This window comes from Lytechinus variegatus, chromosome 14, assembly GCF_018143015.1.
Source record: "Lytechinus variegatus isolate NC3 chromosome 14, Lvar_3.0, whole genome shotgun sequence".
Taxonomy (NCBI): Eukaryota; Metazoa; Echinodermata; class Echinoidea; order Temnopleuroida; family Toxopneustidae; genus Lytechinus; species Lytechinus variegatus.
The window spans coordinates 8,240,779-8,264,818 of NC_054753.1; the positions used below are offsets into that span (position 1 = coordinate 8,240,779).

The following is a 24,040-nucleotide window of genomic DNA, read 5'->3' on the forward strand; positions in this document are numbered from 1 at the left end:
ATCGAGGTATAGGCAATTTACTTGTTTCGGAATTACGAACCTTCGGAATAAAGAACCTTCGGAATTACGAAGTGTAACCGTATTTCTATGCGCCAGGTTTTGGCAGAATTATTTATTTTGTGAACAAACTTGTAAACAGCTTATTTGTGAATGATTACGCAATATCGAGGGGTCAGGGATAAGTATTGACCAATAGGAAAGGCGGAATAGGTCACCGCCTTCATTACGCCCATCTTCGCTCCTCTGCTGTGGATGTGCTGCGCGCAAAATCGCATGTTCGAATGCAATGCAATATGCATGCCGCATCGCAGTACAGTACCACTAGATAACTGCCAAAATAAACCGTACCGGTACGTCACTGCACTGTTAACGACGCCATAGACGTTTTGCCGGAAGGTGAGCAAACAGGATTCAATCATTACTTCGCTCTATTACTGTTTTCGAGATCTTTTAGTTTTGGTGGCTGGAGATAGAGTGAGATTGTCAACATGCTCCCCGTGAGAAAAGCTGCAAGTCTCGGATTGTTGAACAGAATTCTTTCTACGTAAGTATACAGGATATACGGTACATCATGATGATTAATTAATTGACACTCACCTGGCCTGGCCGCACACATATGCGAGGTTAATTCGCACAATGCACAACGCGTGTCGTTTGACAATGGATTTTGATGTTGATGATGTTTTCCTTCATCACACGAATGTCATGAATGTGGGGGATTAAGGGGATTGAAACGCCCCAAAACTGTCTATACATACTGCATTACTTTTAAGATATCTGATAACTAGTGCTAAACTAAAGATACATTAAAATTGTTTTTCTAAATGATTTTTTTTTATAAACTTATATTGCCAATCTCAGTCCAAATCTTGGCCAAGAACCTCCAAACTAAGAATAGAGTAAGATCCTGTGGTGGAGTCACGCAAACAACAAAATGTGAATGTGATAACGTCTGGGGGGGGGGAGTAGCAGAGGGACGTTTGTAAGATGAAAATCATTCTCTAAAATTTAAAAAGTAACGGGATGTTATTCTCTTAGGCTAGATACCAGCGGCTGATGGCACGTACAAAAGGGTCTTTTATCCGACCAAGGACTGTCTTATGTCATGTATGTGTCGGCCATCTTTATGATGCACTGCCTACAATCCCCTCCATCTATCCTAAATGACGTCACTAGAATTGACCCCCTCATACTCGCATCCTCAATTCTCTTCCCCTCCCCTCACACTCCCTGAACCTGCCCTCTTCCTCTGCTTCATCTTTGACATGTCACTGCTTAAGGAACCTCGGGCGAAGTTCGTGCAGGCTCCACTTCACTACCCCTACACTACGCTCCACCTACACGAACTTCGCGACGGTGAACTCGATCGGATATTCCGAGTCACAAAGGTGGGATGGAAATCATGTTTATTGTAAAAATTAAAGAAAAAAACGAGAAAGATAAATAACTTTTGTATTTTACTTTACACCCGTATTTCACTCCGTGTCCATCCTCCGGTTATTCTCAAAATTTGTGATTTTGGGCAAAGTTCGGGTAGTTGGAGCGTTGTGTAGCGGTAGTGAAGTGGAGTGGAGCCTGCACGAACTTCGCCCGAGGTACCGTATGTTTAAGCCTAAGGTACATCTTAAAAATCCATGTCGACAAAGTCATCTAGAAAGGACCTGATGAAAGAAATTTACAAGTACAAGTACTGTATGCGGATATTTCTGAAATTTATGATAAACAAATGAAATTCGTTAGCTAGGTTTTGAATTAATTTAATGGGATATCCCATCATATTATTCACAAAGATTTTGTCAGTAACAGATGAATGAAATATGTTTGCATTTAAAATATGTTTCACATGACAAATTATAATAAAATGGCAAAATGAACGATGGTTCTTGCAAATATCCTTTAGTGAAATCATCCCATGGGCACTTGTTTGTATCAATCACCTGTCCCCTAAAAGTAACTGCATGTAAACTATGTACAACTCCAAAACTATTTCCCGCCAGCAGACCATATTGAAATTCAAAATGTCATAAATGTTATTCCGCATGTTCTGACAAACTGATCAAAATCTTTTCTTTGCGAAATGCTATACCAAAAGTCACCTCGAGAAATATTTGCTGAACATAATTGGTTGCTTATCATGTGTTGGCTGGAAGATAAATTTGCCTGGCTGGTGATTCACCAGAGGATTATTGCTTCCAGTGACAATAGCTACACTTGTAAGATGGCGGCGGAACCATTTAAAGCAAAGTTTTCTAGCGACAGGCACAGATCCAGGAGGGGGCCGAGGCGGCCCCACCCCCCCCCTCTTTTTTGACAACCTGCAGAAAAAAGTGTACTCTTTATTTGATAGAAACTACGAAAAACAGAAAGAAATTGTAAGAAAGAGGTATTATACCTATGATGTGTAATTTACAGCCTTGTAACAGCCGTCCCGACCCCAAAACAAGAAAAAGGTGAGGGGGAAGAATTCGAAAGTAGACTTTATTAAAAATTTTCACTCGCGCTTCGTGCTCGCATTGCCTGTGTAATGAATCCCATTCAACAGGATTAAATGCCACTTAATATATCCAGTTCTGAAATCAATTTGCACACAATATTTTAGCTCGCACATCAAGCTTTCAATATTTTGTTTGATTTACACAAATTGTTAATATATATCAAAATTATCAGCTCGCGCTGCACGCTCGCATTGTTTGATATGTGAGATACCTATCCTCTTTGGAAATTCTTACCAAAATTTGTCAAAATGTTCCTTTATCATGTCAGTATATCAAAAAATTAAGCTTGTGCTTTGCGCTCGCATTTAATTGTTTGAGACAAGTAGCTTGTTCTTTATTTAAATATAAACGCGCTTAGACTGTCCAGTTTTCAGGTCAGAATATCAAAATTTTTGAATTCGCACTTCGCACTGTCATTATTTAATTGGTGATACTTTATCCTCTTCATTAATAACTAAAAAGAGTCCTAATTCAGTCCCTTTTCACGGTACTATAATAAAGTTTCGACTCGCACTTGCATTGTTTTGTTGGATGTAATTGTTCATAAAAGCTGCTCAGAATCTTCAGTTCTAAGGACAAAAAATATCAAAGCATTTTGAGCTCGCACTCGCATTATACATGTATATGTATAAGACCACATGAGATATCTTGTTTATAACAATAAAAACTAACATATACTTAAAACTTCAGTCTTTTGTTAGGACTACCCCCTGAAACCCCCCCCAAAAAAAAAAAATCAGATTATAGTGTCCAAACAAGAAAAATGTTGATGAAAATATTTTTGCCACCCCTCTGAGCGAGTATTGGCTTTGAAGTTTAAGGCCAGTGTTATGAAAGTGATTTGCTGTTTTTTTTTCTATTTAGGAAATGAGTAACAGCTTTATAACCATAACCTTCTTTTCCTTGATCCTCTTTTTTTGCAGGAGCAAGTCCAGACTTTCACAGCATGTTGCTCCAGCAAGCTTTACTGCTGTGAATGAACCAATCCTTGACTATGCACCAGGTAGCCCCGAGAGGAAAGCAGTTGAAGAAGTAAGTGCAGGGTCCCCTCTTACAAAGAGTTATGTTTGATCCAATCAACCTTAACTACATGTATATGGTGGTTGTGGTGGTGATTTTTTTTTTTTACCTGATTGCTGAGAAAGCATGAATGCTTGTAAGCAAGCAACCAGAGGACCGACGGCTTAAGGTCCTCTCCGAAGGACCTGGTACTGAGGATTAATGCCTTACCAAAGGGCAGTAGCGCACCAAGTGGGAATCGAACCCGGGTCACTGGAATACGAATCTCCCGCTCTGCCGACTGAGCTATCGCGCTTCATATGGAAATCAATCCATGACATAATATTTCCTACAGGAAATATGCAAATTTGGAAAATATCCTGTACACAAAGAGCATTCTAGATTGTCATAAATATATGAATCCTCACTATAAAATACTAAAACAAACATGCATTTTGAATGTTGATGTTACTGACTTTCCATAGATTTTTTTTAAGATCGAATGAATCACAACCCCTTATAACAGGGGCCAGGAGTTCTTTCCATGCACAGTACCTCTTTGCAAGCCCTTAGGAGCAATTTGGGTAGTAGTAGTTTGACATTGTCACATATTCTGTTTTATCAACAAAAACTTGGCAACCAGGTAACAAAACTTAACAAACATGACGAGTTTTGTCAAGAGTGTAATTTTCCAATATGTTTGAAGATTGTCACTCAAATGACTCAATTGATGAAAGCCAGTATTCAGATTTTAGAAGTGGAAGGCAGCTCAAGCTAAAGTGTGAGTAGTACAAGTAATAGTGCACCTCAGTATACATGTACATTATTTGTAGAGAGAGGGTGCTATGTGAACACTTATTATGCAAATATTAAGATATTTTGTCATGTATTCCAATTTATGTTGATTCTTTTTATTGCTTCTTTGTTTTGTATATGCATGTACATTGTATTGTCTTTGAATCAGATTTAAACAAAAATGGTGTGCTAGAGTTCAGCTTTTTTGTTTGCTGAACATTCTGTAATGATGTTACCAGCTGAATCGACAAAATTTGACCTGGGCATATCCTGTTCCAGGTCCTTTCCTTTGATTATTAAAAGCCCTCTAGTTTGGGATATGGTACTACATTTGTACACAATGCCCGGGGGAGGGGGGGGCCACTTTCATTGACGAGTGGATACCATGCGCGACCTTGGGGTCTCGTAGTACCCTAAACACGTAACACGTAATTTCCATATTCTGAAAATGCACCCCTTAGCAAGTATTGGCATGTGAAACCCTACCCTTAACAAGTATTGGAAACAAAACAAAACCCTGGGCAAATATTCCCTGAAATGAACCCCTAAACAAGTACAGGAATGTTTTATTGTTACGTCACGGTTCCTTCGCCTTCGGTCGTACACATCATTTGGTTTAGTACGCCCCCACATCTACACCTCACGCAGATCGGACTCTGAACACGTAGTGTTGGGGCAAAAAGGACATCCTTTATAAAACATTTTAATTTTGTTTATCATCCCCGCAAATTTGACCCTGAACACTTAATTTTCCTAGTGAAATAGATACCCTTTTTAATTATTTTTGTGTTTTTGACATCCTTATCACGTTACGTATGTAACATGCCCTGTCTTGAAAAAGACATCCTTTTTATGTGCTTTTTGGTCGCGCATGGTATCCACTCGTCAATGTAAGTGCCCCCCGAGACACAATGCCAGTCTGTAATTTTGAATGGTGGAAGGTTCTGTCTTGTGCAACTGATCATCATGAGGATATGTGCTGGGCCCTGTCTTACAAAGAGTAATACCTTGGTCACATTTGTTCTACGGCGGCCGTACGGCGAGTCGAAAACAGCCGTTTTATTAATCTTAATTCAAACCACTATATGCAGCTGGTACAGAAATTGTTAAAACGGCTGTTTTCGACTCGCCGTACGGCCGCCGTAGAGCAAATGTGACCATGGTATAACAATTGATCCAATCAATCGTAACTATGGAAATCCATCAGTGTCATAAATTTTTCTACGGGAAATTTGCACAATGTCCTTTGTAAACAAAGAGAAGCACACTGAATTTTCAAGAAAACAATGAATGCATGAATATACAGTATACATCATACAGTGTATACATGCATAGTAGATGTTGACGCTGCTGGCTTTCCATAGTTGTGATTGATAAATCACATCAATCTCTTTGTTAAAGACGGGGCCCTGGTCTGCACTGGCACTCTGTGTCTTATAGCTACCAATGCCTCGGCCCAGCCTAACAAAAAAAAATTGTAATGAATTTAAAACAAACCCAGATGATTGCTCATTACAAATTTTAGCACAAATCTCAGTTTGAGTTTAATTTCAATCTAATGCTCTTACATGCAATTAGGCTGGCCACACTCATATTATCCCCCCTTGTCTTATTGCCTTGCCTGCATTTGATTGTATTCTGTTAAATAATGCCTTGGTACTTGGCACTTGGTTGTAGTTCCTCCAAAATACTCCTGATTGAATTTTAACTGGAGGTTGTGGTGGTTGAGGGTGGATTCAGGGAGGTTTTGAATGTTTTGTTTTTTTGCAGTCCCTTAAAAGGAGATGGGGAACTCAAGAGGACATACCATGTGTGATTGGAGGAAAGGAGATCTTTACTGGAAACACAGAAAAGGAAGTAGCTGTAAGTCTTTGCCCATAATTTGAGAATTCTGTAGTCATCAGGTTAAAGGGATGGTCAAGGCTGGAGATATTTATATCTCAATAAATAGAGTAAAATTCACAAAGCAAAATGCCGAAAATTTCATCAAAATCGGATAGCAAATAACAAAGTTATTGAAGTTTAAAGATTTGCATTATTCCTGTGAAACAGTTCTAGGCATGTCTTTATGAATATCTTTAGGTGGGCTGATGATGTCATATCCCCATTTGTTCTTTTGTATTTTATTATATGAAATTAGGTTCACTAAAAATTTTTTTACCAAGAACCAAAACAATGGGATTGACAACTACTGCATTTGTTTCTTATTATATCATAATGGAGACACATCATTTACATCATGTATGAAAAAAATGAAACATATATGATTTCATGTAATAACATAGGAAAAAGGAAAGTGGGGATGTGACATCGTCAGCCCACCTAATGAATATTCATGATGATGTGCATATACATGTAACTGTTTTCACAAAATATGGATGAACTTTGAAATTCAATAACTTCGTTATTTGTTATCCGATTTTGATGATATTTTCAGCCCAGACCATCCCTGCTAGACCTTGAATTGAGGATGTACCCTTTCCTGCTGCCTAGCCGTAGACTATTATCCCAATGGTAATGTTCACCTTTACCCGGCTGGGGTATTTTGTTTGTACTCCGGGGGGGGGGGGGATGGAATAAATCAAGACATGAATTGATAAATAAACCAACTTGTTTTACGAATTACATGTAAAGTGCACGAGTGAGTGGGATTAGGATATGATTGTATTTCCCAGGGAATCCATGCAATCTCTGATAAGTCAATGCATAGGCCTACATCATGCTTTGAAAAAAATCTTATCTTTCCATTTTTTTCTTTCAGCCATTTGATCATCAACATGTGCTTGCCAAGGTTCACTACGCAGACAAGGTGAGATTGTCTTTGTTTTTAAACTGTTTGAAACTATAGCATGGAGTATCCAATGATAAAGGGCCAAGACGATATGAATGTGAAGGCATTTTTTTTCTCCATTGAATTAAATAGAGATAGCCTATCATAGAGTTATTTAGCGCATATCTCTCTTTTTTACACTCTTCTTTTTCTTAATTTTCTTCTTTTTTTACCACTCCTTGAAAAATGAGGGGGGGGAGTACTCGCCCCCTGCTCCACCCTTACTGTAGATCTGCCATTGAACTACATGTATGTCAACATGCAGTAGTGATTAGTGTTTGCCGGGTATTAAAGTAATTGCTGAGAAATGAGAAAAAAAAGCATGGAATTCCATAAAATGTCAGACTTTTGCAAGCAATTTCCCTCTGTCCCACGTATGCCTTTTTGTGTTAGTTATTATCAGAATTATCATTTTTCAGCTAAGATTTCATTATTTTTCAAAGATAAGATGATTTCAATGCACCAGATCTAGACCTATGCTAATGTACATGTAGTGATAATTAACATTGAGTTTAAAAGCTTTCTTATGAAATGATTGTTTGCTGCAATTACGTTCTTTTTTCTTTGATAAAACATATATGTGTATCACAAAGCTGCATGATATCAAATTTTGCTGCCAGATTTAAAGCTTACATCCAACTGGATATATTTACTTCAGTAGCTTATTACAAGCTTCTGTGAAAATCATTTCGTAAAATGATTTCATAAGCTGGTTAGAAGAGTTTCCAGATTGTGATTTAAATATTTTGCACCTGCAATTCTAGGATATGTTTACCCTCTTTTTGTACTGGTACATACTCTGATTAAAAAAAAGTAAGGGTAAGTGAGCAATAGACCAGTTCGTAGTTACTTCATGGGCAATTTTGGTCAAATGACCTTTCATTTCTTTCATCATGATAGGCCGATTTCAAAGCACGATATTACGTAAGCTTGCCTTACATAGCAGGATGAAGAAATTGAATAGACCAGGTGACTAGAATAGCACACCAATGAACACTTAATGAAGGTACATGTATCTGTTGCATTCCTACTTTGAATGCATATCTTAGCATGTTGCACAATGTACATGACAAACTGTGAAATACCAGTCGTTCGTGGAAGCATTGTTTTCTTTTTGTGGATGTAAATGAAAACGACAATTCAAAAGAATATATGAATAATCAAGACATCAAAGTTGATGCTTATCTCATTAGATTTTAAACCACCATGTCACTTTAGTACAAATGACCTTCTTCTGATCATGCGTAGAATCTTTTGATCATGCGCAGAAAGGAACTACGAACTGGCTTATTGCTTTCCTGGCTATTTTCTACTCTTCACCTCTTAAAAGGAAACCAAAACCCAAGAAGAGAAGCAAACTTATTGGAAAGAGTAAAATGAGAGGAACATTTTAAAAAAGTTTCATCAAAACCAGTAATGAGATAAGCAAGTTATGGACATTTAAAACGTCTTGTCTATGGGGATCCTCAATTTGGCAAATGTGCTTCAAAATGGCTGATTTTGTGGACAACTCTCCATTTGTTTTGTACACAAATTTTCAGATTTTCCTCATCAGTATCTTTCAAAGTGCATCTTGCCTCCTTCTGAGCACAACATGTGTCATGGGAAAATATAATTCACACCGTAAAATCAGCCATTTTGAAGCACGTTTGCCAATTTGAGGATCCACATAGTAAGTACAAGACTTTTTAAACGTCCAAAACTTGCTTTAATATTTCATATAACCGATTTCGATGAAACTTTTTTAAAATTGTTCCTCTTGTTTTACTGCATCCAATAAGATTGCTTCTCTTCTTGGGTTTTGGTTTCATTTAAATTTATGATGAGTAGTGGTGGCTCTACATAATAAGCCAGTTCTTAGTTCCTTTCTGTGCATGATGAAAAGATTCTACGCATGATCAGAAGAAGGTCATTTGTACTAAAGTGACATGGTGCTTTAAAATCTAATGAGATAAGCACCAACTTTGATGTCTTGATTATTCATATATTTTTTTGAATTGTCGTTTTCATTTACATCCACAAAAAACAACAATGCTTCCACGAAAGACTGGTATTTCACAGTTTGTTACTTTGTCAAGTACATTGTGCAACATGCTAAGATATGCATTCAAAGTAGGAATGCAACAAATACCTTCATTAAGTGTTCATTGGTGTGCTATTCTAGTCACTTGGTCTATTCAATTTCTTCATCCTGCTATGTAAGGCAAGCTTACGTAATATCTTGCTTTGAAATCTGCCTATCATGATGAAAGAAATGAAAGGTCATTTGACCAAAATTGCCCATGAAGTAACTACGAACTGGTCTATTGGAATAAAACTGATAAAAAGTTGTCTTTTATTGTTGATGTGAGACCTCATTTATATTCCACTCGTATAATTTGGTGTCTGGCTGAGTCCTAATGTTTTTTTTTTACTGATGATTTTTGGCACCAAAGGGTCAGTGAAATGAATAAATGCAATAGAAAGTGAGTGTCCCTAAAGATTGTGAATATTGGCCACTTTAAGACGTATATTTCCTAATAAGTATGTTAAAACTTCCAAATGATATTGAATTTCAAACAATCAGTTGACCAAATACTGTAGGACTCTAGAATAAGATTGCTTAGCACGATTTCTTGGTTGAATTCATTATCCTGTAACATGATATCATTGTATAAGTTTTTTCTCTGTTCATGACTATTAGTCACTCTTACTGCAATGATACTTTCAGAAATTGTTTCAAGAGATTTGCAGGTTTTTGCCTGAGAGGGAGACTAGACATGTCACATGATATTCCAACCTTGGAACATGTACTGATACCCTCACAACAGAGCTGATATCATGTAACTCGCATCTGTGTGTAGCATGCTAATGTTGACTTTGTTCGTGTAAGTGCATGAGTGGAAGCTCTTGGCTTTATGTGGTTAGAGGTTATATTTGGATCATTTTTGTCCATTTGAGAATTAAAGGTTCTCATTCAAGGGGCGCTGAAGTTCATTCGAACTTTCATCGACAGAAACATTCAAGTCCCAACTCTCTCACAGACACCAACAATTGAATAGTGTATTATGCTCAGGGCCATGTTGTACAAAGAGTTACGCTTGATCTGATCAATCGTAACTATGGAAATCCATCAGTGTCATAATTTTTTATATAGTAAATTGGCACAATGTTCTTTGTAAAAAAAGAGAAGCACGGTGAATTTTCAAGAAGACAATGAATACATGAATATACATCATAGGTGGAAAATATTTTGAACATACATGAATAATAGATATTGACGTTGCTGGCCGTCCATAGTTGTGATTGATCAGATCAATCGTAACTCTTTGTAAGACGGGGCCCTGGAGTACTATTCCAATTCTTCCATCCATTCATGATTACATTTTCTTGAAGCACCATGAACACCAAAAGGCGTTCCTGTGTACTAAAATAAGTATTACGTAAGTGTCGTTATGAAATTGAAGCAGAGGTCACTACATGTATGTGCATTTAGATGTGAACTATCGAATTACACCTTTGAAAAATGAACACCTGTTGAATTTCCTAAACCTCATGTAATAAATATCAGTATATTCAATCGTCTGGTAGTACACTGTATCACTTAATACAAAGCAGCAGTATTCATGAATAATGGCTTTGATCAGGTCATTTCAGTTTCAACGTTATTCAATATGGCTTTCAGCTGAAATGAAATTAAGTACACATACTAAAAATGAATTATTTAAAGGTCAAATCCACCCCAGAAAGAATGTTGAATTGAATCAAATAGAGAAAAATCCAACAAGCATAATGTTGATAACTTCATCTAAATCGGATGTAAAATACTAAAGTTTCCCTTATTTTTCACAAAATAGTATATGCGCAACTCAGTGACATGCAAATGAGAGGGTTGATGATGTCCCTCACTCACTATTTCTTTTGATTTCTTATTGTTTGAATTGTACAATATTTCAATTTTTACAAATTTGATATTCAGAACCAACTTGACTGAACAATAAAATATTAAAATTATTGTAGTTCCACATATTCAGAAAACAAAACTTCTTTCACATTACCGTGAGGCGAGAATTAGAATAAGTCAAATTTCATATTAATATGAATAATACAAAAGAAATAGTGATTGGGTGACGTCATCAGTCCCCTCATTTGCCTACAGACCAAAGTCAGCACTGCTGCTATATCGAATATATTTCAGGTGAGACTGCCAGAGGGATTCTACTTAAAAAAAAAAAAAATTCATTCACGTTTTCAAAAAGTTAACAAAAAACAATTTTGATCCAAAATATGATCGTGGACCAGTTGCAGGGTGTGGGAAGGCTGTCTGTAAACTGATCGCATGTCTTTAAAAAAAAATGTTTACTGGTATCTTTTTCCAGATGGTGATTGAGACGGCGATAAAAACGGCGTTGGAAGCCAGGGAGGAATGGGATAGGAGACCGTTGCAAGAAAGGGTTGATATACTTGTCAAGGCTGCTGACCTGGTGTGTGGGAAATACAGAGCGGAGCTGGCCGCTAGCTGTATGATGGGCCAGGTAAGTTGAACCTTTCTGCGGAAGTGCCATGGTCTAGTGATTTTGACTCTTGCCTTTCGATTAGTTGGTCGTGGGTTTGAATCTCAGCCATGGTGTTAATTTCCTTTTGGATGATATTCAACCACATTGTGCTGCACTTGACCCAAGCGAGGTAAAAGAGTACCAGCAAGAAGTAGTTCCTCCAAAACCTGTGAGCATTGAAACTTGCAGCATTACTTAGCCGGGTCGAAATACTACTTCAAAGCAGAGATAATTATTTTACTTTTCTGTTAATCACGATTTTGTTTGCCATATTTGATTTGATTTCCACATTTCATAACATCAAACTTTACGACCATTAACAAAATCAAGGAGCAGAATTTTGGCCTGAAAGAAGAAAGAAAATAGTAAAGAAAAACACATGAAAAAATGATTTTTATTATGATGTGTCATCTGCTTTCTTTTGTTAACATTGGAAAGTATGAGAAATTCTGCTTGATTTTTTTTAATGTTATGCAGGCCAAGACCGTCCTCCAAGCTGAAATTGATATCATCTGCGAGCTGGCCGACTTCTACCGCTTCCATGGCATGTACGCCCTCAACTGGTTGGAGAATGCACAGCCCATCAGCACATCTGAGTCCACTAACACCGTCCATTGTCGAGGTCTTGAGGGCTTCGTGGCAGCCATTGCTCCTTTCAACTTCACAGCCATCGGAGGAAACTTGGCGGGTACTCCGGCGATGATGGTGAGTTTGATCGAGGTTTCAACAAATTATTTTTCATTTTATTGATCTATTCTATCTATACAGTAGGCATAACGCATGCAGCATGCGATAAACAGAGAACTTGTCTGCCGGAACAATTCTTAAAGATATGGCGGTCCTTTATCATGAACTCCTAGATACCTTGATTTACAACTGACCTCTTGACCTTGAAAGTTCTGACCATTTCTGTCAGACCAAAAGGATTGCAATAGTGAGAATCTGCAGCTGAATCGGTGACTATATCTTTGAATCCTGAACAAAGTTAGTTGTTTCTTTCTTTCTTAGTTCTTCTACTGTTGAAACAGCTGATCTATTGTTTTCCTGCATTTCTAGGGTAATGCTGTTTTATGGAAACCAAGTCCGAATGCCGTCTACTCATCGTACGTTGTCTTCAATATCTTAAGAGAAGCTGGAATCCCAGACGGTGTCATTAACTTTGTGCCGGCCGATGGACCTGTGTTTGGGGATACAGTCACAAGCAGTCCTGATCTAGCTTGCATTGCTTTCACCGGCAGTACCGGGTAAGTCAGTGGTTCTTTTCAGTAGTATAGGGTAAGATGCTTATAAAAAGTAGGTCTACAGTGGTTTGAACTTCAGTGCTTGGCTTTTCTTGGAATCACTTTAGTTAGTAATTATGCTTTGCTTTTCACTGGTAGTGCTACTTGGTAAGTCAGGAATTACTTCTTTAACTTGTACAATTATGATATTGTTTCGGAATGTCTCTGATTAGAGTGCCATTAAAATTCCTTGTGTCTCTACATTTTGTTCTCAACAGAACGTTTAAGAGGTTATGGCAGCAAGTTGGTGACAATCTGAATATCTACAAGACCTTCCCCAAGATAACTGGAGGTGAGATGAATTTAGCATGAGCAATTTTGGATCTGACATGTACTTACAAGATGTTGCGTAATTTTGGAAACGTGTACCAGGGGTCTCAAATTTTGTCTTAAAAATTGCGCAAGACTTGAAAGAAAAGTGGCATGGCGCGGTGCGAGCTTTTCGTGTTACAGACTGTTCATTAAAAAAAATTTAAGGCTTAACCCTATCTAGGCCGGGGGGGCCTCGGAGGCCCCCCCCTCAACAAATCGCGCAATATTTTCGCCGCCACTTGCTGACTTTTTACTTTCAAGTCTTGCGCAACTTTGCGTCCTCCGGGTACGTGGTTCCGAAATTACGCAACATTATGTAAGTGCATGTCAGACCGAAAATTGCTCAAAAACGTGATTTCGTGTACAAAGTCAATGCAAATAGTGTTTTCAACCAAAATTCATAAATGTATGATTATTTTTAGTTTTGCTGCTCTAAATGTATTTATTTTATGCTTTTTATGATCACAGAAGAGTCCCCAACAAATTTCATTGAAAAAACAATGAAAAACAAAAGGTCAAAAAACAAAGAAATACATAAGAAATTGCAAAAAACAATAAAATACATAAGAAAATGATTTGATATCGCAATTTTTTTCATGTACACTTGCTAAGAACACCACAAAGAGTTTCTATACCAAAAATTAGTACATTTGGAGCTTTATTTAGGGAGTTAGAGGATAAAGTATGATTTCGCATACTAATTACGCATAAATTAGCATAATCACTTAATAGCGACTCCCACGAAAAAAATTACTATACAATCTTGGAGATTATGTCCCAGGCAACCAGCATGCCAATTTTCGGCGTGATCGCGCGGTCGACGGCCGAGATCTTAGGGGGGGCCTGGGAGGCCCCCCCCCCCGGCCATATGAACTCCCAAAATACCCCGGCCTAGATAGGGTTAATATATTCTGACTTACAGGTATAGAATGTTTGTCGATTAGGATTTACCAATAATTTTTTAAAAACAAATATTATAGGAGGAAGCTGGCTCCATTGATAGGTTTCTGCCTGTCAAACAAATGATCATGGCTTTGAGCCTTCTCCGGACAGGTGACTTAAGCATGTGTTAATGTTCCCCTTCCCTGTAACACTCTGTGCCTCAGATTGGACATTAGATGAAGGCCTCTTGTCGAGAAGAGTCACCATCTTTTAATGTTATGATCCCACTTCAGTATTTGTAGGGGGAAACCCTGGTGTAGTGGTCCACCTGAACACCTCCAATAGTTATATCTGGTTCTTGGGTTCAAGTTTAAGGTTTTATTCCTATCTACATTTGGGCTATTCCACGGTCACTCACGTTACATTTGGAGACACCTTGACTCATACTTGGAGCTGTAACCCCATTATTATTGATAGGAACTAAACATCTCAGACTATCCTTTGTATAAAAACAAAACTTGGGAAATTCTATTATGCTCCTGGCAAATCTTTGGAATGTGTTGGTTACTGACGTTACATGATTTGGACCAACCTGTGGAATTGCCCCTTTCACTTTTCTTTTACACATCAACAACTGAATACAAACAATACCTTAATAGACTGAACATATATCTTTATAAACAAGCGAAAATAAATCTTTTGAATTAAAGAATTATTATCTGGAGGAAAGATCCGCAGGTCACTGTGATTCACTTCTTTCCTTGTATCCCAGGCAAAGATGACACCAAAAGAATTGTAGTCATTTATTAGATACCTTTGAGACAACTGTCTAATGTCTTCTCCATTCAGAATGTGGTGGCAAAAACTTCCATCTGGTCCACCCGACAGCCGACGTGGAGTCCGCAATCATCGGGACGCTTCGTTCTGCCTACGAGTTTGGAGGTCAGAAGTGCTCGGCCTGCTCAAGACTCTACATCCCTCAGAGCATGTGGCCTGCTTTCAAGGAAGGATTGGTCGAGAGGCAAAAACAAATCAAGCTGGGATCGGTAATTTTTTTATACACAAATGGTGTTTCATAAAGCCGTTCATAAGATCATTGGATCTAACTTGACCTACTTCGAAACAAAAACCTTATTTTTGGCAAGTATCTATTACATCAGTGCCCCCACTTTGCATGAAGTTGTGATTGATCCTGGAAAGCCAGCAATCCCAACATCTACTATCCACTGTTTGTTCAAAGTATTTTCTAGATATAATGTACACTCCTGCATTCATCTTTCTCACACATATCGATGTGTTCCTCTTTGTTTCCAAAGATATCTTGTGTACGTTTCCTTAATAATTATGACATTGTTGGCTTTCCATATTTGACATTGATCAGGGTCCCGTTAGAAACAAATGGCAAAGTTTTGTGACAAATTCACTATCAGCCAATCAGATTGAAGGATTTAGTAGCTTTTAACTGTTATTATAACGATTTTTATAAAACGGGCCCCCGATCAATCGCAACACTTCGTAAGAAAGGGTCCTTGGGTAGGGATGTTCAATTCTCCATTCTTAGTAATTATGACATTGTTGGATTTCCATATTTGACATTGATCAGGGTCCCATTAGAAACAAATGCAAAGTTTTGAAACAAATTCACTATCAGCCAATCAGATTGAAGGATTTAGTAGCTTTTAACTGTTATTATAACGATTTTTATAAAACGGGCCCCCGATCAATCGCAACACTTCGTAAGACAGGGTCCTTGGGTAGGGATGTTCAATTCTCCATCAAGTTCACGAGCCTTTTACAAGTCACACACGATTTATGCACGACTGGTGACCCTCTTGGCCTCTTTGGCTACATCAAATTCTCAATAATTGATATTCCCATGAGGTAAAGTTGAGATCTGGGGGTGTTTCACAAAGATTTAAGTATGACTTAGGTCGCACTTAAATGTCGATGCGTACATGATATGCAACGCGCGATCTTATTGATAGATACGCATTAGTGCGCGTCCTCATGACACGATCTGACCAATGCGGTCAAGCCTTTCATACCGTACGCAACTCGGTATTTAAGTGCGACTCTAAGTCATACTTAAATCTTTGTGAAACACCCCCCTGATCTCTTCAGATTCAAGTTGTTTTTGTTAACAAGAATTTTTGTACACAGTGTGTTTCTTGCCAAGATTTGAATGGAATTATAGAAAGTTCATTTCTGTTATGTTCACACAATGATTTGGCACACAAAAAGGTCACAGTGTCCTGCAAAGTCATGTGTACAATATTCATTGACAGCTTTGTGAAATGACCTCAGCTCAGAGAATTTCTGAGAAGTTTGAAAAATTGAAAATTGTATACAGTGCAAAGATTCAGGGTAGAAGAAAAACTGTTGGTTTCTTCCATGAAGGCAGGAAATACCATCCTATAAGAATGATAATATTCTGTTTAAATGACGTAATTTTCAATTTCAATGATTATACAATAGTAGTGTATTATAATGAAAAATCATCAGTGGTTTGTCATACATATATTTATGTATTTTTATTTTTAGAAACATGTGCAATAGAAATGTATGTTTCATTAATGATTGTTTACTTCTCTTTTGCAGCCCCTTGATTTCACATCATTCCTCTCTGCTGTCATTAATGAACCGGTAAGTTATGTTTTCTTCTAAAGAAATAATTAGACTTGGGGGCGTTTTGTGAAAGGACTTGTCGGACGTTTCATCCGACAAGTCCCATTTTGTCCAACAGTTACAATAGGAACAGTGCCTCTCAGCCAATCAAAATCATTGAACAATATCCGATCTGACAACTTGTCGAATGAAAATATTGAGTGAGCGTCTCATGAAAGGACACGTCATCCAACAAGTCCCATTTTATCAGACAGTTGACATGGAAACGGTGCCTCTCAGTCAATCAAAATCAGGGAAAGATGTCAGATCTGACAGCTTGTCGGTTGAAAATGTTGATGAAACGGTCCTCTGGGGACTGTTTCACGAAGCATATTATCAGTGATATTTACTGACAAATTTGCTCTGAGCCAATTGGATGCAAGGATTTCAGTAGCTTATAACAAATTGTCAGTGAAAATCAGTGAATGTTTTCATCTTTTCATCTAAATATTAAAGACTTATTTTGATTTGCTTTTTCAGCACATTAAAAAAATACTCTGCACCTTATCAGCAATGTCATATATTTTCTATTTCCAGCGTGATAAACTATTTCATTATTTGCAATAGATATAATGTAGTTGGAGTGTCTGAGTTCAAATGATGTCAATATTTTGGTAAGCTATATGTATTATTATAAATCACTGGCCAGTGGGGATATTTTTTCAAAGTCTGATAATACGCTGCTCCAACAAGCAAAATTAGCTTAACCTGTTGTTTAGCATATAGTGTCTTTGCATGCTTGTATTTGCCCATGATGTCTTATATCATCAGGATATTGATTTATTTCTTATTTTCCAGGCTTACAAGAAGGTGAAAAGCTATGTAGACTATGCAAAGAGTTCACCAAACATCACGATTCATGCTGGTGGGACTTGTGATGACCGGTAAGACCAAGTATATCACTACAAGATCTAATAATAATATTGAAATAATAAACAAATATTTAATGTACCAGTTCATAGTTACTTCATGGACAATTTTGGTCAAATGACCTTTCATTTCTTTCAGTATGATAGGCAGATTTCAAAGCAAGATATTACGTAAGCTTGCCTTACATAGCAGGATGAAGAAATTGAATAGACCAGGTGACTAGAGTAGCACACCTATGAACACTTTATGAAGGTTTGAATGTATATTATAGCACGTTGCACAATGAACTTGGCAAACTGTGAAATACCAGTCGTTCATGGATGCATTATTGTTTTTTGTGGATGTAATTGAAAACACAATTCAAAAGAATATATGAATAATCAAGGCATCAAATTTGGTGCTTATCTCATTAAATTTTAAACGACCAATTCACTGTAGCACCAATGGCCTTCCTCTGATCATGCACAGAATCTTTTGATCATGCGCAGAAAGGAACTACGAACTGGCTTATTCTCTTGTGGTGCAAAATAACGTATTGTAAAACCATATTAGGTGTTGGTTCATTCGTAACAGCAATATTGCCTCAAAGTGTGATGATTTTAGCAAGAGATTCTCCAAGTTTGTTTAGTTTGTGTTGTTTTGGCTACAAGATTTGTTGCCCACAGTAATTGAACTTGCATGCTTGGTTACAGCGCACTGTCAAAGAAAGTTAAATTTGTGCATGTTATGGTTTGAACATAAATCAGTTTACAGTTTGGAATGAATGTATCCACTCTTTGTGTACATCAAATATAATAAGGAGAGACTTGAAATACATGTATAGCAGCAATGTGTTATATGTATCAATGCTGATTTTATCGGCCTATTTGGCTAAAATGATAAAGTTGAATTGAATAGTGATGTGCATGAATTCAGTGCCCTATGACTACTTAATGCATGGGTTCATTAGAACCTTTCTCAAAATGTACTCAATGAATATGCTTAAAATCTGCATTTTAAGCTGAGGGATGTAGGTTCAATTCCCAGCCATGGCGAGTTTTCCTTCAGCAAGAATTTTACCCACATTGTGCTGCACTTGACCCAGGTGAAATGAGTACAAGCAGGAAGTAATTCCTCAAAAAGGTGTGAGCACCAGAACTGGTAGACTAGTCTAGCTGGAGTAATAGAGGAGTGCCTTGAGCACCTACCAAGGTGGCTAAATACGTTATATAAATCCTATATTTTTATTATTTATAAATCACAATGCCTCCTAACCATAACTTGGCCCTTTTTTATATCTAAACAGAGTTGGTTACTTTGTTGAGCCAACATTGGTTGAAGTTTCCGATCCATCTGACCGTATCATGAGAGAAGAGATCTTTGGACCTGTCGTTTCGGCTTACGTTTATCCAGATGATAAGTTTGACGACATCGTAAAATTCATTGACTCAACATCACATTATTCCTTGACTGGTGCCCTCTTTGCTGGAGACAGGTTAGTTTTTATTCAATGTCTTCTTTTTTAGCCATTCTTGGCGGAAATCAAAATCCTTTTAGATAGAAGACTGAGAAAAAAAATGGGAGAGAAATAATCAAAGATGGTGGTATTTCATGAAGCACAACATTACGTATGTTTGTAAATATTCAAAGGCACTTTGGCAGATTACTTTGCACATGTGCCAGGCTCCATAAATTCCTAAATCTTGTACGTTGTCATTCATCGCAGAAAACGAAAAGTGCATGTTTTCCTATATTTTCAGGTCACCACCAGTGTGTTGAGTCATGTAACTTTTGAACAGCTTTATTCATATATATCCCAATGTGAGAATGGTGATGAAGATGATTTTGTTGATGATGATGGTGGTGGTGATGGTGGTGGCGATGGAGATGATGATGGTGATGGTGATGATGGTGATGATGATGAAGACGATGGTGATGATGAGGAGGAGGAGGATGGTGATGATGATGATGATGACGACGATGATAATCTGATGATCAAGGTCACCTCATATTTCTCTGGGTTTTTGTTCTTTCAACAGCAAAGTAATCGAGGACACCTGCTCCGTCCTTCGTGAAAGTGCTGGTAACTTCTATGTTAATGACAAGAGTACTGGCTCAGTTGTAGGTCAACAACCATTTGGAGGTGCCAGGATTTCAGGTAAGAGACTGTTGGAGTCACAGTAGGGACAAGTCTTTTTTATTTGAAACAGAGGTCATGCATACATGCCACCTGTCTTCTTTGTAATTGAAAGAGAGGTCACTTCATGCAGTGTGTCCCTTTTTTGTTTAAAAAAAAGTGTGTCCATACCATTATGTATAGGAAATTCTGTAATGTCCTTAATTTGCAGCCTCTGTCTTTCCATTTGTCAATTTTGTTTCTTGGGCTCAAGGTTGGTGTGGGTCATGCCGATAAGGCACCTTACGGTTAGATCAACTTTTCTCAAATGACCTTTGGTGTTTTTCATGAGGATGAGCACTGATGTTATCAAATGAAGATGTTGCGTAAGCTTTGCGGGCAAAGCATTTAAATTCTAAGAACCAAAGGCATTGTATAGACCAAGTGACTACAATAGTACAGCGCTGGTAAAGCTTGGAAATCTGTTTGTTTTATTGTCTGCTTTTGCTCTGCCATTGTTTGTGCTACTGTCAAATACATGTACCATTGAGTATGAAGACTTTTTAACTCTTTAACTTGGATGTGATGAAAAGAATATTTGAAAAGGAATACATGAATAATCATCAAATCACAAATGCGTATGACAGGGAATTTGAATACCACCTTCATGGTCTATCTCAAAAGACCTTTTACTGCTCATGTGCAGTTTACAAGCTTACGAGTAGGAGACAGGAACTTGAAAGGCTTTTGTGCTTTATAAAAGGCTTGCTGGGTTAAAGTCAGAGCGATAATCTCCAAAGTTCTTTGGAAGTATAGAGAGAAGGCAGCTAATATTTGATATGTACTATACAAGTAGAAATGGTCCAGATTGGAGCGAAAAGTGAAAATGATCAATCATATCCCAATCGAGAGAGTATAGGCTACATAACACAATAATGCAATTTTCATGAATGCATTTTCATTGTGTGGCAGCTCAGTATTAGATTAGCAGGTTTTGAATGTCGACTTTATTATGCTTTACTGGCCTGAATTATGCGATGCCTTTCTGTGTCAGAGATTTCTTAGATTAAAAATAAATGCTACTCTTGTTTCACTCATCATTGTAAGACCTCCACTAGAATATGGACAAATTCACTTTTTTTCATTTATTTACAGTAAAATACGCAGAAAAGTTGTTCCGATGTAATAAGCACTGTATTAACGTGGAGCTTTCGATCTTAATCTTCTTCAGGTACAAACGACAAACCAGGAAGCTCGCTCTATCCTCTCCGCTTCGTGTCGCCGCTGACTGTCAAGACCACCCATAATCCCCTGCGAGAATGGCGCTACGCTCACATGAAGGAATAATCAAAATGTAATGGACTTTTGAAACTCTTCAGCTCTTTAAAACCCTGTGTAGAGGGTCCATCTTCAAGCATCTCTTTGTGAGAGATTCTTCGTTAGGGACCCCTAGCACACTTGAGATGTGACCAGACAATAATGAACACATATCACAGGTGTGCAACACTTCATCCTCAGTTCGCTGTCTTGATCCATGTAAGCCTTATTTGTTAACATATTAAATATGAATTTAAAATCCATTATTACATCATATAATGTTGATCTACAAACTTACACGTAAACTCTCGAGTAGAGTCGTGATCAAGTTACTTTATTTGGAGTTATCCTACCTTTGTTACTAAATATTTCCTGAATATTTATGTAACCTGTTTCAGTCTACAAATCAGTCCCTAAAGGTGGTCCAAAATAAGGATCTTAAACTTGAAACTCAATCATGACTCTTAAAGTTTTTTAATTTGTATGTAACCTAAATGCAGTAATTCTTTTTATTTTTTCTTAATGATAATGTAAGTTGAACAAAATATATTTTACAAAGAGGAAGTTGCATGAAGATGAGGATGCAAACAAGAAGTGAGAACGGGTTTGTATAATGGTGTCAAAGGAGGAGATCTCATGTTTGAAATAAGAAGGTTGGAGTCTCAGCCTGTGTATCATGTAATGAGAACCAGAGCACAACTTCTTAGTGTAATGGAGTTGGGCCTGAGCTGTGCAAGCCATTGCAAGTTGCTTAACTGCCACTCATCCTTGTGTTTGTGTGGGAAATCATGAGTGAGATTTGTGGAGGTTTGATGCAAGATACATTATATACATGTGAATCTGCCGAAGTAAAATCTTTTAGGACCACCGAATCTGTTCCACTTTGGCAATATCTGATTTAGAAGATGAAAATTGATATGTTTTTGCATCTTTTTTGGTCCGAAAAATACCCTGATGTTGATGAATATTTGACTTATGGAAGGTTGCTGACTTAAGCAGAGTCTTCTGGACCATTCATTATTGCATGTGTGTCTATCATATTCAGGAGTTTCAATACATTGAGTAATTACAAACTTGTTCCATTTAAAGGATGTCCAAAGCTGCCATCAAAAGCTACTGTATGTCAGGCGTGTGTTCTGTCGAAGTTTAAGGATGCGCAGACAAGATTACATCTGATTCGAGGCCATCCAATTACATTATGAGCAAGGCAACCTGATCTGGAAATGAGTTTACTAATAATTGCCCCAACAAAGAAGATAATTTCTTTTTTGCCTGGGGATTTGTACTCATGAGATATTTTATAATCCTATTTTATTTTGCTTAGAAAATGAGAATGGCATGAATGATTTGAGATCATTTTCAACCCATCTAAAGTCTTTGCAGACTGCAGAGTTAAGTGTTTTTAAATGAGAAAAAATATGGTCACATACATTTCTGAGACTTATTTGATATTCTTCATTTGCCCAAACAATTTAATTTGAATTCTGTGAATTCAAAGCTTATTTTTTGACACAAAAAAATCAGTGTACAATTTACTGTATATGTTTCAAATGAAATGGTTTCAGAATGATAACATGCGTACATGTTTTGCATTGTATAATAGTGTAATAACTTAATCAATATATTTTTTAAACATTAAAAAGATTATCATACAGGATCTTCCATTAGAGCTGCGTCATCTTTATTTTGGAGAGGAGGAATCAAAAGAGGATCAAATCTTATTTTTTTAATCAAAAATAATCTATAGCAGTTTTAAATTAGTCTCTTAAAGGTCACGTCCACCTCAGAAAAATGTTGATTTGAATCAATAGAGAAAAATCAGACAAGCACAATGCTGAAAAATCGGACGTAAAATAAGAAAGTTATGACATTTCAAAGTTTTGCTTATTTTTAAGAAAATAGTTACATGAACGAGCCAGTTATATCCTAATGAGAGAGTCAATGAAAATGTTAAAATAATGGAATTCCACATGTTCAGGGAGGAATGAAACTTCATTTCACATGACAATGACGAGAAAATAAATATATTTCATATAATAAAATACAAAAGAAATAGTGAGTATTGTCATCTGTTCCCTCATTTGCATACCGACAGAGATGTGCATATAACTGTTTTGTGAAATGAAGCGAAACTTTAAAATGTCATAACTTATTCTATATCCGATTTTGATGAAATTTTCAGTGTTATGCTTGTTGATTTTTTCTATTTTTATTCAAATCAATTTTTTGTTGGGGCGGACTTGTCCTTTAAATCCTACACTTTTCTCTTTCATTTCATCTGCCTTTACACACCTGAATTTTATTCTTTGAATCAAGGAAAGTTTTGTTTGCGTTTGTGTGTGTGAGAGAGAGAGAGCAAGTAAAATTCCCCAACGGATAAAAATATAAAGGGCAATAAGTTGTTGAAATCAGGAGTCATTTTGATCATAAATTTGGTCTGGTTTACTGCAGAATATTACTGAAATTTGAATAAACAGTTTAGTGTTATTATTTACATCTGTATTGTATACAGCATTGTTACGTAAGAATATATATGTGTCTGTTGATACAAGTATAGATGTAGTACCACTATCAAGTTTTGTATTTGTTTTATTGAGGTTTTATTTTCAGTGCTTGCGATTTATTACTTGCATCTTTCCTACATGTAGTTATTGACCTGATCATCATTCATGGGGTAAATTCACTTCAAAATTGTCAAAAGGGTCCTTGAAATTATGAAATGATAATCATGGAGGCACTATGGTGCAGTGGTTCTGACCCTCATCATCTCAAAATCAGAAGGTCATGGGTTTGGATCCCATCAAGACACTAGTGTCCTTTGGGACGATGTTTATTTACTCTTATATGCCACTCCCCAGCGAGGTCATTGAATGGGTAGCTGGTAGGATGTGAGGGTCCTTGTATTTGTCCTGCTGGAATACTCCTCAGGGAGTAGAGGATGTGCATGGGCAAAAATGATTGAAGAA

The 24,040-nt window shown here is 37.1% G+C and overlaps 1 protein-coding gene across 1 annotated transcript; it reads left to right on the top strand.

Annotated features, from left to right (window-relative positions):
- The first annotated feature begins 292 nt into the window (after window positions 1-292).
- LOC121427461 (delta-1-pyrroline-5-carboxylate dehydrogenase, mitochondrial-like) lies at window positions 293-22,917 on the top strand. Its single transcript, XM_041623860.1, has 14 exons — window positions 293-544; window positions 3,419-3,527; window positions 6,060-6,152; window positions 7,051-7,098; window positions 11,478-11,633; window positions 12,132-12,359; window positions 12,711-12,898; window positions 13,153-13,226; window positions 14,978-15,174; window positions 16,727-16,771; window positions 17,591-17,676; window positions 18,948-19,136; window positions 19,681-19,799; window positions 20,989-22,917. The coding sequence occupies exons 1-14, from the start codon at window positions 489-491 to the stop codon at window positions 21,102-21,104; spliced, it is 1,704 nt and encodes a 567-aa protein (XP_041479794.1). The 5' UTR covers window positions 293-488; the 3' UTR covers window positions 21,105-22,917.
- Window positions 22,918-24,040: the final 1,123 nt, after the last annotated feature.

Coding starts and splice junctions, on each gene's coding strand:
- LOC121427461 (XM_041623860.1), top strand. CDS start 489: ATGCTCCCCGTGAGAAAAGCTGCAAGTCTCGGATTGTTGAACAGAATT. Junction 545..3,418: donor TTGAACAGAATTCTTTCTAC/GTAAGTATACAG, acceptor CTTTTTTTGCAG/GAGCAAGTCCAGACTTTCAC. Junction 11,634..12,131: donor CTAGCTGTATGATGGGCCAG/GTAAGTTGAACC, acceptor AATGTTATGCAG/GCCAAGACCGTCCTCCAAGC.